Source organism: Bos indicus, chromosome 25, assembly GCF_029378745.1.
Source record: "Bos indicus isolate NIAB-ARS_2022 breed Sahiwal x Tharparkar chromosome 25, NIAB-ARS_B.indTharparkar_mat_pri_1.0, whole genome shotgun sequence".
Lineage (NCBI taxonomy): Eukaryota > Metazoa > Chordata > Mammalia > Artiodactyla > Bovidae > Bos > Bos indicus.
In genome coordinates, this window is record NC_091784.1 from 29,689,178 (window position 1) to 29,702,410 (window position 13,233).

Here is a 13,233-nt window from a genome sequence, read left to right on the forward strand (position 1 = left end):
GTCACAACTGTAATTATATTTCTTGTGCCAGGATTGTGTTTCTAATCATTGTCCTGTTTAAACACGGAAGGGAGGGTGTGAATTATTTAGGCAACTGACTTTGAGTAAATAACCCACCAGCGCTGTGCAGGCAGTAAGTTTCTGTCAACTCCTTGCAGAGTCTCAGTGTCTCCGCTGACGTTCCCTTGATGTGCTCACAAATCTCTCTGAAAACATCGCCCTGGACCCCCGATGCGGCTGCCTGAGCAACCCGGAGAGGGAAAGCCTGAGAATGAGGAAAAGGGGGGCAGAGGAGCCCCTGGAGGGGGAGAGGAGCCGCCGAGGACCCAGGCCCCCGACTTCCCCACTTGGCAAGTCTTCTACCCCCAACCCCCCGGAGAAACGAGCTTTCTCGAATGTTTGCTCAGGAGTTGATTGTGTTCAGCCCGCAGGTAGGGGGTGGTGTGGGGGCTGGGAGCCTTTGTGCTGAGTGTCCAGGGACAGGACACCCGGGAGGGGTCCCAAGGGGATGCATGTCCCAGCGGGGCCAGAGATTTGACGATCTATCTTGAGCCTGACAGCTGTTCATTAATTAAATCTGAAATTAAAGCTGTGTGGATGGGTGAGGGGATGGGTTTGAAAGCTGATGCTATCAGGGACTGATCAAGTTGGAGGGGGTGCTTATTAGAAAAAAAGCAACAGATATGTTTTATTGAGTGCATATTCCATGGCAGCATAGAAGTGGGAGCTCTGCATAGGTAATTTCAGTTAACCTACGCAACAACCCCATACGGGTGTTATTAACCCCATTTTTGCAGGGGAAAAGTAAGACAGTTGGTAAGTAGCATCACATAGGCCATATCACAAAGGCAAAGGTCAATTCAGGACTCCTACCCACATCTCTGAATACAAAAACGTATTCCTAACCATTAGATCATCGTGCTACTCCCTTGCTTATGGGTGAGGAGGTCAGCTCAGGGGGAGGGGTTGTATGTTTTCTGAGCCACAGGCTTCCCAAGGTTTGAGCTCTTTTTTTTCCTTGGTTTTTCATGGCTGTAAAAACTCAAGAGGAATTTTAACTCTGGGTGGTTTTGTGTAGAAGGAAATGTTGATCTATGTGATGCTGACATCGAGGAGTTGGTCTGGGTGAGTCCTTTAAATGGGTATGTTCTGCTGTGGTCTCCCCAAGGTTGTCTGGAATGGGATCTCCAGCCCTCTCTGTCACTAGCTCCTAGTGGGGGCCACGAGTGTTCATGGTGGGGGCCATGAGTTCATGATTAGGGTTATGGCGAACTAAAGGAAGTCTGAATCTCTGCAACCCCATGGACTGTAGCCTGCCAGGCTCCTCTGTCCTTGGGATTTTTCAGGCAAGAATACTGGAGTGGGTTGCCATTCCCTTCTTCATAGGATCTTCCTGACCCTGGGGATCAAATTCAGGTCTTATGCATTACAGGCACATTCTTTACCATCTGAGCCACCAGGGAAGCCCAAAGGAAGTGAACACATTTCTGATGAGTAGAGCTCTCGAACTTCAGCACTTTCTCTCCATAACTGGGAGCTGGACTGCAGGGCCCAGCACAAGATACTATAAGATTCTATGCAGAACCTTTTCCAATACAGCTCACTGGGAATCAGTGTGGGAGCTGGCAGAACCCCTGGCCAAGGGCATGCTGGCCTGCAGGTGTGCCCTTCTCATCAATTCTGAGGACAGATCTGGAACAGGGCAACATGAAACTGGAATGCCATACACTGAAGGCAGGCTCAGAGGAAGGGTCTGCTTCAGAAGGCTGGTCAGGAGTCAGAGGACAACCTGGCCTGGGCCTCCCCAGCCAAAGAGGAGCCCCAGCAGGAGACAAAGTCCAGTCCAAGATGAAATTCCTGGTTGGTTTATTCTCAGGCTGGGATAAGCGGTACCATCCTGGGCACTTTCCCTGGGAGATGGGTGGTGTTGAGGGAAGGAAGGTAAGGATTGGGACAGAGAAATGGTTCTGTATGTCCTACAGGGTCTGTGGCAAATGACAGATGAGGCTGATGCTACAGAGGATACAGAGAGTTGCCCACCTTAGTGAATGTGCAGGTATGATGCAGCAGACAGACAGAGAAGTCGGATGTAGTCAGAAACCCTGTTTACTCAACACACACCCACATTACAAATATTTCCCTGTTTGTTCCAGTGACTTTGGGTTTTCGAGTTTTGGAGCCAGAATTGTGATGGGCTTGAATTAGGCAGGTTAGTTTCTCTTGTCTCTTGGGGACAGCAGTATCCCAAGAGGAATGAATGAATCTGCTCCTCCCAAGCCATCAACTTCTCCTTTCGGGGAGAGTAAGAAATCTACTTGGACCCCAGGGCTGAGAATCTCTGCCTGTTCTCATCACACATTCACACCCCCACTCATACACAGTGCACATGGCACTTTTGTTTACTCCTTCTTTGGGGGCAAATGCACACATTTCTCAAAGATTTCTTTGTGCAGTGGGCAGAGAGAGAGAGACAGCTAAAAGGAAGAGGGGTAAGACAGGACCAAGAGATGGATGGTGGTCACAGTCTCTGCACCAGGGCTTGGACGTGGAGGGAGAGGGAACACAGCTCACCTGGAACACATTTTCATATCACTTTCCAGCAGTAAGTTCTTGAAGAGTACATTGTCTCCTTGTCATCCAGTTCCTTCGCTAGGAGCCTCCTTCAGATAAAGTATAGGTATTGGGTTTTGCTTACAGGGCATCGGGGACCTCAGACCTGAAAAACTGTCTGGGCCCACGTGGCTGTGGTTGATGTGGGCAGGGTCAGCAAATTAGAAAGTCAGAAAGAGTCTCCTCCATACACCCCATTTTCCTGCCCTGGATCATTTTCCCAACTCCTGGTACCATTTTAGTTGCTAGTAATGGAAATCCAGTAGAACTTACTTCAGTGAAAAGAGAAACACAACGTTCCAACAGAGGATCCAGGCAAGGGTGGATGGTGGGGGAACATGTCTCAGAGAATCCAAAGCCTCAGGGATGTAGAAAATCCATTTAAGTTTTCTGCCAGTTTTCATCTCTTTGGTTTCTCTGTCCATGTGAAAATTAGTCCTTTCAAATAGCTACCAATTTGGCAGTCAGCCTCAACTGGGAACTTGTATGGTTTCAATTCAAAATTCCCTGGGGGAACAGGCTTATAGCTGCCCATCCATGAGCACTCCATTGTGTCTGACTCTTCATGACCCCATGAACTGTAGCCTGCCAGGCCCTTGTGTCCATGGAATTTTCCAGGCAAGAATACTGGAGTGGGATGCTGTTTCCTCCTCTAGGGTATCTTCCTGACCCTGGGTTTGAATGTACATCTCACACATCTCCCGCAGTAGCAGGCAGATTCTTTACCACCAGTGCCACCTGGGAAGCCCTCATAGCTGCCCTCTCCTGATGAAGTCGACACTCGCTGTCTAGGGGAGGAAGGTCAGTGGGTATGAGCATGGCTGCTTCCACTATAAATACATGGATGGAAATGGTGGCGAGACCACAACCAGAGGAGTCGAGCAGCTCCTCACCCCAGGTCCTTCACATAATGGTTTTGTATTCCATTCTTGAAGTTGGTCAGCTATCCATGAAGTGCTGGTAAGATACTTGCTAGTCATGCTCTAAGTTAGTGACTTTATTTATATATTTTTGCCTTTATTTTTATTTTTTTATTTTTGTTTTTTGCTGCTCTGCATGGCACATGGACTATTAATTCCCTGACCAGGGACTGAACTTGCATTCCCTTAATTGGAAACACAAAGTCTTAACCACTGGAGTGCCAGGGTAGTCCAACATTAATTTGTGTTTGTGTATTAATTTGAAGATAATCTGTAGACATTTTAAATTGTAAATGATATCAATTTCAATGGAAACTAGGAATAGGCAGTTTTGAATGCTTTTTTTTTTTTGGCTATGCCGCATGGCACGACCTGATCAGAGATGGAACCCTGGCCCCCTGCAATGGAAGCACAGCATCTTAACCACTGCACCACCAAGGAAGTCCTTGGAGCCTTTAAAAGAAGGTGGTCCCCAGGAGACCCAGAGGAGTGAATGATCACTGATGGGACAAAAACAGTGGGGTAGCTGGAGCTGGCTGGGGGCACCACAGTGACCTGTGGAGAGAGACCTCACGCAGAGGCAGGAACCGGAGAGGTAGGACCTAATAGCCTCCTCCCTGCCTATTCTCCTGCTTGTCAGCCTGGCAGCTTACCAGATTCCCCCAAAAGTCTATTCCTAGGTCTTGGCCAGGCTTTCTCTTGATGGATCTGGAGGAGATGACCTGTAGATGGGGATGTTCCTTCTCTTCTACTCTGAATAGTCTCACAGGGACCCACAGCAGTGGATCCCTGCTTGTCTCTGGCCCACCTAGGTACTAATGTTTTAGGCTGGAGGCTTGAAAAGATGCTCTTCCCCTTTGTCCATATTCTGAGATCTGAAACTCTTCTGAGTCTGGAGCTGACTCATGAGTGGTCAGCAGTTCTAGGAGATCAACTGGAAGAGAGTCCTAGGGAACAGAGAGATGCCCAGGTAGCTTCAACAATCTACTGCTAATAAACAGCCCCACTATCATGCTCCTCCAACCCAACCTGAAGGGAGCTTTTCTAATAAAGGGAGAAATGGATGTGCACTCTTGATATATGAGCTAAAAATAGCCCATGTTCCAAACAAATTGTTTTTTAGTATTTTGAAATGAAAATGTGTAGACAAAGCAAGTATTTAGAATGTATGACTCATTAAATTGCTGACTCTGAGAGCAATGAGAATTCAAAGGGAATCTTTCTCTCCCTACTTTTCCCTCCCACCCCTTCTCTGAATAGCTTATAAAGAGTCTCTTCATAAACAGGACCCATAAACTCCTCCATGATTTAAGGTCCTGCGCAGTGAGAGGCAGATGAAACTCAAAGTTTTATTGCCTGATTACTAAGCTGGCTTCCCTAGTTAGGCTGGAATCATCAACCCGAGTTGCCCCCTGCCCATGGCCCGCCCATCCTCATTTCTCCTCCTCAGGTCCCTAACAGGTGCCCAGGGAATTCCATGGCCCCACTATGGCCACTGCTCTTCCCTCCCCACAATGCAGAGCTCTATTGGACCTCAGCAGCCCTCATGTCACCAGCCCTAATAAGGATGTCTCATCACCGAGCATCAACTCTGGGCCTACATCCTTGAGAGAGCACACACTGGATGGTTCTGTGGAAGGATGCAGCCATGGGCACCTCCGTCAACTCACTGGGGGCCTCAGGCTCATTATTGGGTTGAATGGAAAGGTTAGGTCTCATCAGTGGTGTTCAGGGTTTTTGTTTCTGTTTCTTTTGCTAACAAAACCTTTCTAGATAAGTCTTCTGGGGAAATCCCAGTATGTAGAACAAAAAAGAGATGACCCATTCTGGTTGAATCAAGATTTGCATGTGTTTGGGAGGGTGGGGAGGCCCTTCAGGACCCTTGAAATGAACAGTGAGACTTTTCACTTGTGGGGTCTGTTGCTCAGCCTTCATAGCATGTCACCTCTCACCCCCGTACTCCTTGGATGTCTTAGTGCTTCTGTCTTTCATCTGCCCAGAGTCCTGATAGGAGGAAGCTAAAACCGTGTGAATGACCAGGCAACAATTCTACCTCATGTTACTTCAAATTCAACTGCAGACAACTCACACTGCAATGCTGTCCTCTTTGACAACCTCCCTGATGGTGTTTGACACTGTTATTCCTGTTTTAGGATGTAGAGAAAACCGTACATGGATACAAGACATGGGTAGGTGGCCCTCAAAACTCATAGCTTTCAATCCCAATGGGTCCGCACTGGGACTAAGAGATTCTTCTAGCAGCCAGGTCTCTTCTTCATTCTCCACCATGACTGTTTCACCCCTTACCCACTCATCTAAGGATGATGCCACTTCTTCATTCACAAATAAAACAAAGGCCCCGGGAGGAAACTTCGCAACTTCTTGAGCACCTCTGTCCCATTTTCTGCGTCCAGGTTCATCTTTGCCACTCCCTGCCCATTATGGTAGAGGAGGAAGCCTTTCACCAGGTTGAGGATTATGGTAGAGGAGGAAGCCTTTCACCAGGTTGAGGACCAGCTGCCGCAAGAGCCTAGACATCTGTTCCCTGTTACCCTCTCTTCAGGGACCTTATTTCATCAATTGTTCCTCCTTGGTTATTCTTCAGCTTCTTTCATCTTTCCCTAAGCATAACATTTGTTCTGACGCAACGTATCTTGGAAAAAAATAAAGGGCTGATACGAACTTTTTTAAAAAACATTTTATTTGTTTACTTATTTTTGGCTGTACTGGATCTTTGTTGCTGTAGTTGTGGGGAGTGAAGGCCCCTCTCGTCACAGTGTGTGTGGTTTCTCATTGCACTGCCTTCTCTTGTTGTGGAACACGGGCTCTGGGGCACATGGACTTCAGTAGCTGCTGCACGTGGGCTCAGTAGTTGGGCTTACGGACTCCAGAGCATGGGCTCAGTAGTTGTGGTGTGTGGGCTTAGTTGTGCGCTTAGACGTGGGATCTTCGCAGACCAGGGATCGAACCTGTGTCCCCTGCATTGCAAGAGAAATTCTTAACCACTGGACCATCAGGGAAGCTCTGATATGAACTTTTAAAAAGTTCTTCGAACTTCTTGGAAAAATTGCCTACACTTGTTCCATTTCTCCATTTTTCATTCGCTACTCAGCCCTCCCTTGCTGTGATCTGGTCTCTCCCCACATCAGGCCACTGATCCTGCTCTGACTGGAACAAGGGATAGTGTTAAAGCAGAAGGACCAATGCCAAGGTATAGTCAAAATTTATCTGGTGAGTGTACAAAATCTATGTATGTATTACTAAATCAGAAAATTTTCAAGTAGCACCCAGGAATCTGCTACCCCAATTCCCTTCTTCCTGAGACCTTCACCAACAGCTCACCCTGGTCCCCAGAATTGGGAGGGTCTCATGGACAGAGGAGACTGGTGGGCTACAGTCCATGGGGTCGCAAAGAGTCAGACACAACTGAGCACACATCTCCTCTCCTCTCTTGACACAATTTCACATCAGCAAGCATGCTTCACGTACTCTTATTAGGGTGGTCAGATCTTTTCCTTTTCCCTTTAGCAGGTCCAGCCATCCAGTTTGAATTTCAAATGATCTTGGTTAAGAAACTTTTAATCACTCTTTCATTCTTCTGGAGATTGTCTGACCCTATCACTCAGGACCTATTTACTTCCTTTGTGATTCTTCTAATACAGCGTGTTCCAAATTGATGATCCTCAGACATCAATGTTAATAAATATTCCTCTAAAAGTGCTTCATGGTCAGTAAAATTCAGATTATGCTCCTCACCATATCTACTTGTTAGAGAACATCAGTGCATATTAAAATCCTAGAGATATCCTACTGCAAAGAAAATGGTTTATCTTGGCTTAAATCAACTTTTCCAAACACAGTTTGAGCCTGGAACACTGGATATGAGTAAATATGTGTGTATAGGTGTGTGTAAAGGTGAAAAAATCACCTACTAAGTGTTTATTTCCTCTTCCTAGGGCATACCTAGTTCTATGGAAATGATACATAACTGGTATTCCTGGGTCCAAGAAATGCTAACACCCATGTATTCACAAAAACACCAATAATTGATGTGCCAGGCTTTGTGCTGGGTGTTGGGAATTGAAATGAATGATTCCTTTCCTCTTATAGGTTATAGGCTCATGGAAAAGATGGATTGATACTCACCATAGTGTTTATGTGTTAGGATAAATTCATGCACAGGGCGTGCCTTGAAGCATCACCGTGCACACACACACACAACCCAGGCAGTTATACAGCTCCAGGGTCTGCCATTCACTTATAAAACAAGAATACAATGTGAATTTCATCCCCTGAAGTTGTGTAATATTCCTAGAATAAATAAACCCATATCCATCTAAATATGCAGTTTGTTCTCACTGATGTGGTCACATTACCCCACAAGGTTTTTTCATTCAACAATTTATTGCCAACATCCTTTTCTGTTGTACTGTGATTGATTTCTCCAGTTCAATGGCTGTTTAGGCTGCCGTTTTTGCTTTCACAAGCAGTGCTGCAATGAGCAGCTCTATTTATCCTTATGAACTTGTGCAAGTCTATCTAAATATAAATTTTCTAGAAGTGAAATTTCTGGGTCAGAAAGTATATACTTTTTTTTTCCTTTTGCTAGATTTGCCAAATTGCTCTCCACAATTAGGTACCAATTTACCTAAGGGAAGGGCTTCTGAGGACAGGGGACACTGGAATGGAGGGGAAGGAGGCAAGAGAGGAGAAGGGCTTGAAGGTGATAATTAATGGAGTACTGTCTCTTAGGGAGTGAGGGGGCATGGGATCAAGAACATAGTCTTCATGAAGAAAAAATTTCTACATGCACAGCCAAAGTGTAAATTCTGGACTCTACAGAGAATATTACAAATGATCTTAGCTGAGAATTTTTGATCACTCTTGCACTCTGGAGATTCTCTAACTCAGTCTCTTGGAAATCTTCTTTCATTCAGGATCCATTATTTCCTGCATGATTTTTCTAAGAAAAAAATTCTTCAAAATTTTTTGAATTTTATTTTATATTGGGGTATCGTTGATTTACAATGTTGAGTTAGTTTCAGGTATACAGCTAAGTGATTCAGTTATACATATACATATATCCATTCTATTTCAGATTCTTTTCCCATGTAAATCTACAGAGTATTGAGTCGAGTTCTTTGTGCTATACCAGTAGGTCCTTGTTCATTAATAGTTTATATATAATAATATGTATATGTTAATCTCAAATTTCTAATTTGTCCACCCCCCACTTTCCTCTTTAGTAAGCATAAATTTGTTTTCAAAGTCTGTGAGTCTGTTTCTGTTTTGTACCTAAGTTCATTTGTATCCTTTCTTTAGACTCCACATATAAGTAATATTATGTAATATTTGTCTTTGTCTGGCCTACTTCATGTAATAATCTCTAGGTCCATTCATGTTGCTGCAAATGGCATTATTTCACTCTTGTTTTATGAAATATGCCACAAATTGATGTTTAATATTGACATTGATAAGCATTCCTCAAGAAGTGCCCCATGCTCAGTAACAGAGTTGGCCCCTAGGAATCTGATTTCTTTGACAGAGCTTTGGGTATTAGGATGCTATATGCTTGTCCTCCTGGCATTTGCATGGGGGATGCAGCAATGGATCGAGGATGTCTAGCATCATTGGATAAACGGGGTACCCATTCATGCAATGTCCACTTCACCTTATGGCAGGTAATTGAAGATGGTTTAATATTAAAACCATGCTTGATATGTTCTTGTGCAGGACACCAGTTTTTAAGACAAAAATCTTGGGCTTCAAAAGCAGGTTCTTGATTGCAGGGGGATGTTTGGGGTATCACCTCATCATTCTTTTATTAACAGAAGCTCTTTTATGAAAAAATGGAGGATTCCCGGACCTGATCTAAATCATCAAGCACGTTCCCTGTGTTTGTATCAAATTTTAATTTGAGCATTTTACTCCTATTGGGAAAGTGGGGCAGGGGGAGGGAGAGGCAGTGGAATCTATGCCCTAACAGACTTGCTGTCAGCAGAATACTGTAGAAAACAGCACTTTCCCTTAAGGTTAAGCCAGTCCTGTCCATCACAGAGTTCAAAGGGGACTAGAGGGACAGAAAGGACCCTCGGGCCTGTCTTGCCAGGTGCTCCTTCCCCAGACTCTCCCCTCGGAGCCACGTCCAGCTCTCTGTCCATGGTCCATATGTGGCCATTGCAGGAATCTTTTCTTCCTGGACCTCTGTCTCTTCTTAGTCCATCTACTACAGCTTTGCAATAAACCACCCCAAACTCGGTGGTGTAAACCAACAAACACCTTATGCTCATGGAGACTCTGGGTCAGGAACTCAATGGGGGTTTATCTCTGCTCTGGGATGTCTGGTGCCTCTATTGGAAAGACTCAGATGGCCGGGGGATAGACTCATTTGGTGACTCATATGTTTGGTGCCTGGGCTGGCTGAAGGACCAGCTCAGCTGGGAGTATCTACATATGACATCTCCACATGGCTTGTGCTTTTCCCAGTGTGGCATCTGGCTTCTAAGACAAGCATCTAGAGATGAACCTTCCAAGAGCACCAGCTGGGACCTGGTTGGCCTTTTATGACTTGGCCTTGGAAGCATCACTTCTAGCATATTATGGCAGTCAAAGTAGTCCAAATCCTCCTGGATTCAGGGGGTGGAGGCATAGAGAGCACATATCAGTGGTAAGGAGATTCGAAGAATTTGGGACCCACATTTCAAAACTCCCACACTTTGCCTTCATGGATCCTGGATCCTTCTGTTATGTGGTCCCAGTGTTGCACTTCTTTTAGCATCTTCTGGATTCTTCCCAAGCAGCATGGAAGAAGAGGATGCTGGTTGGGGCGGGGAGAGTCAAGATAAAGGGCTTTCCCAATGATCAGAGAATCCTGTGCATAACTCAGAACATGATTATGTTAGAAAAGTGTTTGTCTGCCTTTTAATTACCCTCACCTGGTGTGTGCCAGGCTCCAGGAGGAAAAAGGAACTGGGAGGAAAGATCCACGTTGGCAAGTAGAGGAAGTTTTGCCACATGGGCAGAGACATTGACCAGGACAGGGTTTCAGGAAAATTGATAAAGTATGTTCCAGGAGAGAGAGTGGCCAGGCCACCTATATCATGATGCAAGGACTTCCCTGGTGGTTCAGTGGTTAAGAATCTATGTGTTCCCAATGCAGGGGGCGTGGGTTCGACCCCTGGTTGGGGAACTAAGATCTCACATGCCATGCAGTGTGACCAAAATGGATTAATTAATCAATTTAAAAAGTGGTCCACTCCACAACTCTAGGGGGCACTCAGAGTATAATTAATTGGGTCGTGATCACACAGAACTTTGATGGAACTTACTTAAAGAAAAGCAGTAGTTGGTACCACTGTGTTGGTGTTGGTCAAAGGTCTGTCTCATTCCCTTACCCTGGCTATCTCCTCATATTATATTTCGGGGAAACAGATTAGACCTTGGGTCTGTATGTAAGTCAGTCCGCCTGCAGCTGATTCTGGTTCCTGCCCCCATATAAGGGCTTAGCACCATCTCAGCTTGGTGCAGCTTCACTTCCAGTCACATGGGGGCCACCATATTCTCCCGATAAGCAGCAGCTACGGAGTCACCAACCCCTGGAGGGGCAGTGCTGGCGTATGGGTGCGATTTTTTTTGCCTCCTCTCAATTTCCCACCCAGCCATCATCACACAGCAGATGGATATAAATCACAGATTTTACTGAAAGTTTGGGAATAACTGACATAGGGAATATTTACCATCTACAAAGAAATCTTCTTAGAGTCAGAAAAAATAATTTCAAGGCAGGGAAAAACTACCATCTACAAAGAAATCTTAGAAAAAACAAAAATATTTTTAGAGGGACTTTTCATGCTTGCATCCCTTTGGCAGTTTGGTGAAGCCTGTGAATTGTGTTTTTAAATGCATGAAATAGAATATTCAAGGGACCAATAAAGGAAATCAATTATTTTTAAGTATAGTGTGGCAATATTAAACAAAACAAATGGGTGATATAATAATACATGTGCTTCCTTGTTGATGTGTTAAAAAATAAGATCTGGCAGTGGGTGTAATAACAACAGTAATTTTGAAATACTGTGGCCATAAGTGTAAACAACACGGGGAGATAATTCTGACAACTGTAACCTGGTAGGCAAAGCCACGGTACAGCTAATTCCACTGAGCCATGAGACTTGCGTTCACAATGGAAGGAAATGCTAGATTCCATTTAGAGACTGATGACAATAAAGGTATACTCTTTCCCACCCAAATTCATGGGCCCCTTGATTCTGTCCTCGAGCCTCCAAGAGTGAGAGTCCCCCAGAACTCCTCTCTGGTGCATTTCTTAGCCTCTTTTCCTGGCTTCTTTTCATTTTCTCGTCAAAAGTTGGAGGGAAGAGTAGAAACGAAAAAGAGGCAGGAGAAAGAAGGCATGTGCTGCTTCCATCTCGCTTGGCGCCCAGGGGCTGCCTGAGGTCAGCACTGAGGATGAGCTCTGACCTCACTCCTCCTTGGGGGACCTTGGAAGCCCACCAGACACGGCCCCTGCCCCAGGATGTCATCTCTGGCCTGGTTCAATGTGTGGAGAGTAGATGGAGGCAGATCCCCTGAATCTCACTGAGTCGCTGTGGGCATAGACACTGAATGAGGAGGCGGCTGGTCTGTCACAGGGGCAGCGCCAAGGAATCCCCAGAAGAGAGATGTGTTTGTCAGAATTCTCCACTGCAAAGTTACTAATTTTTCTCTTTTCTCCATACTGTATTTTTTGGAAGGAAGTTACTGCACTGGCTACACAAGAAATGAGTCGTGCCCATCTCCATGAAGGCAGAGTGTCTACATAGATTGTCTGGAATTATTTTGTACAAGAGATTTTATCTTTTTCCCTATTTAGTTTTGCAACCATGTATTTTCATAGTATGGACTCATGGATATTTATATGTAGTTGACGATGCCATACAACTTAGTTTTGTGGCCCAAATGGTTGCAGCCTTGGTTATTGGGAGCTCTTGGCTCTTGCCTTTTGAACACTTTCTTATTTCCTGGCATGACAGGATGCTCCAAGCTCATCTTGTGTACTTCCTGACCCAGTTTCCTGGCCTGGTTTCTTTTCTTAGAGAATGGTGTTAGAAACCAAGATCTGAGCCCTAGGCATGCTTGTTGCTGTTGAAGCATTGTTGCTTCTAGGCCCTGTCACCTGACAGAACAAAAAAATATTTATGTAAACATTAACCTATATATATACATATATCTATGTATATTTCTTTTTTTTTTTTTTTTTTATCTATGTATATTTCTATATGTAGCATCTGTACTTGTATCAAGCTAAATATGGCTTTATACTGATGTTTCCAACTCAACTCCGTTAACACAGATCCTTCTAGCATCCTCCCCTTTGTTACCTGTAAACTCCCACTCCAACAGAGAGAAATCTGGCTCCTACCATCCACCATCCATTTACTTAATTGTGGTTTTTTGTTTTTTGTTTTTTGTTTTTGGCTGTGCTGGGTCTTTGTTGCAGCGCTTAGGCTTCTCTAGTCGTGATGCCTAGGCTTAGCTACCCTGCAGCATGTGGGATCTTAGTCCCCCAGGGATTGAACCTGTGTCCCCTGCATGGGAAGGCAGGTTCTTAACCACTGGACCACCAGGGAAGTCCCTACTTGTTTAACTGTGTTAACATGTAGAGCAGTATCAGAACTGTTAATACATACACCTGTGGGAAACAGTT

At 45.0% G+C, this 13,233-nt stretch overlaps 1 protein-coding gene across 1 annotated transcript in view; it reads left to right on the forward strand.

The window, feature by feature from the left end:
* Positions 1-231: 231 nt before the first annotated feature.
* Positions 232-13,233, forward strand: part of CALN1 (calneuron 1) — a 462,940-nt gene continuing 449,938 nt past the window's right edge. Inside the window, exon 1 of the mRNA XM_019988189.2 lies at positions 232-354. Coding sequence (XP_019843748.2) covers positions 232-354 — 123 coding nt within the window. The remainder of the gene's footprint in view (positions 355-13,233) is intronic.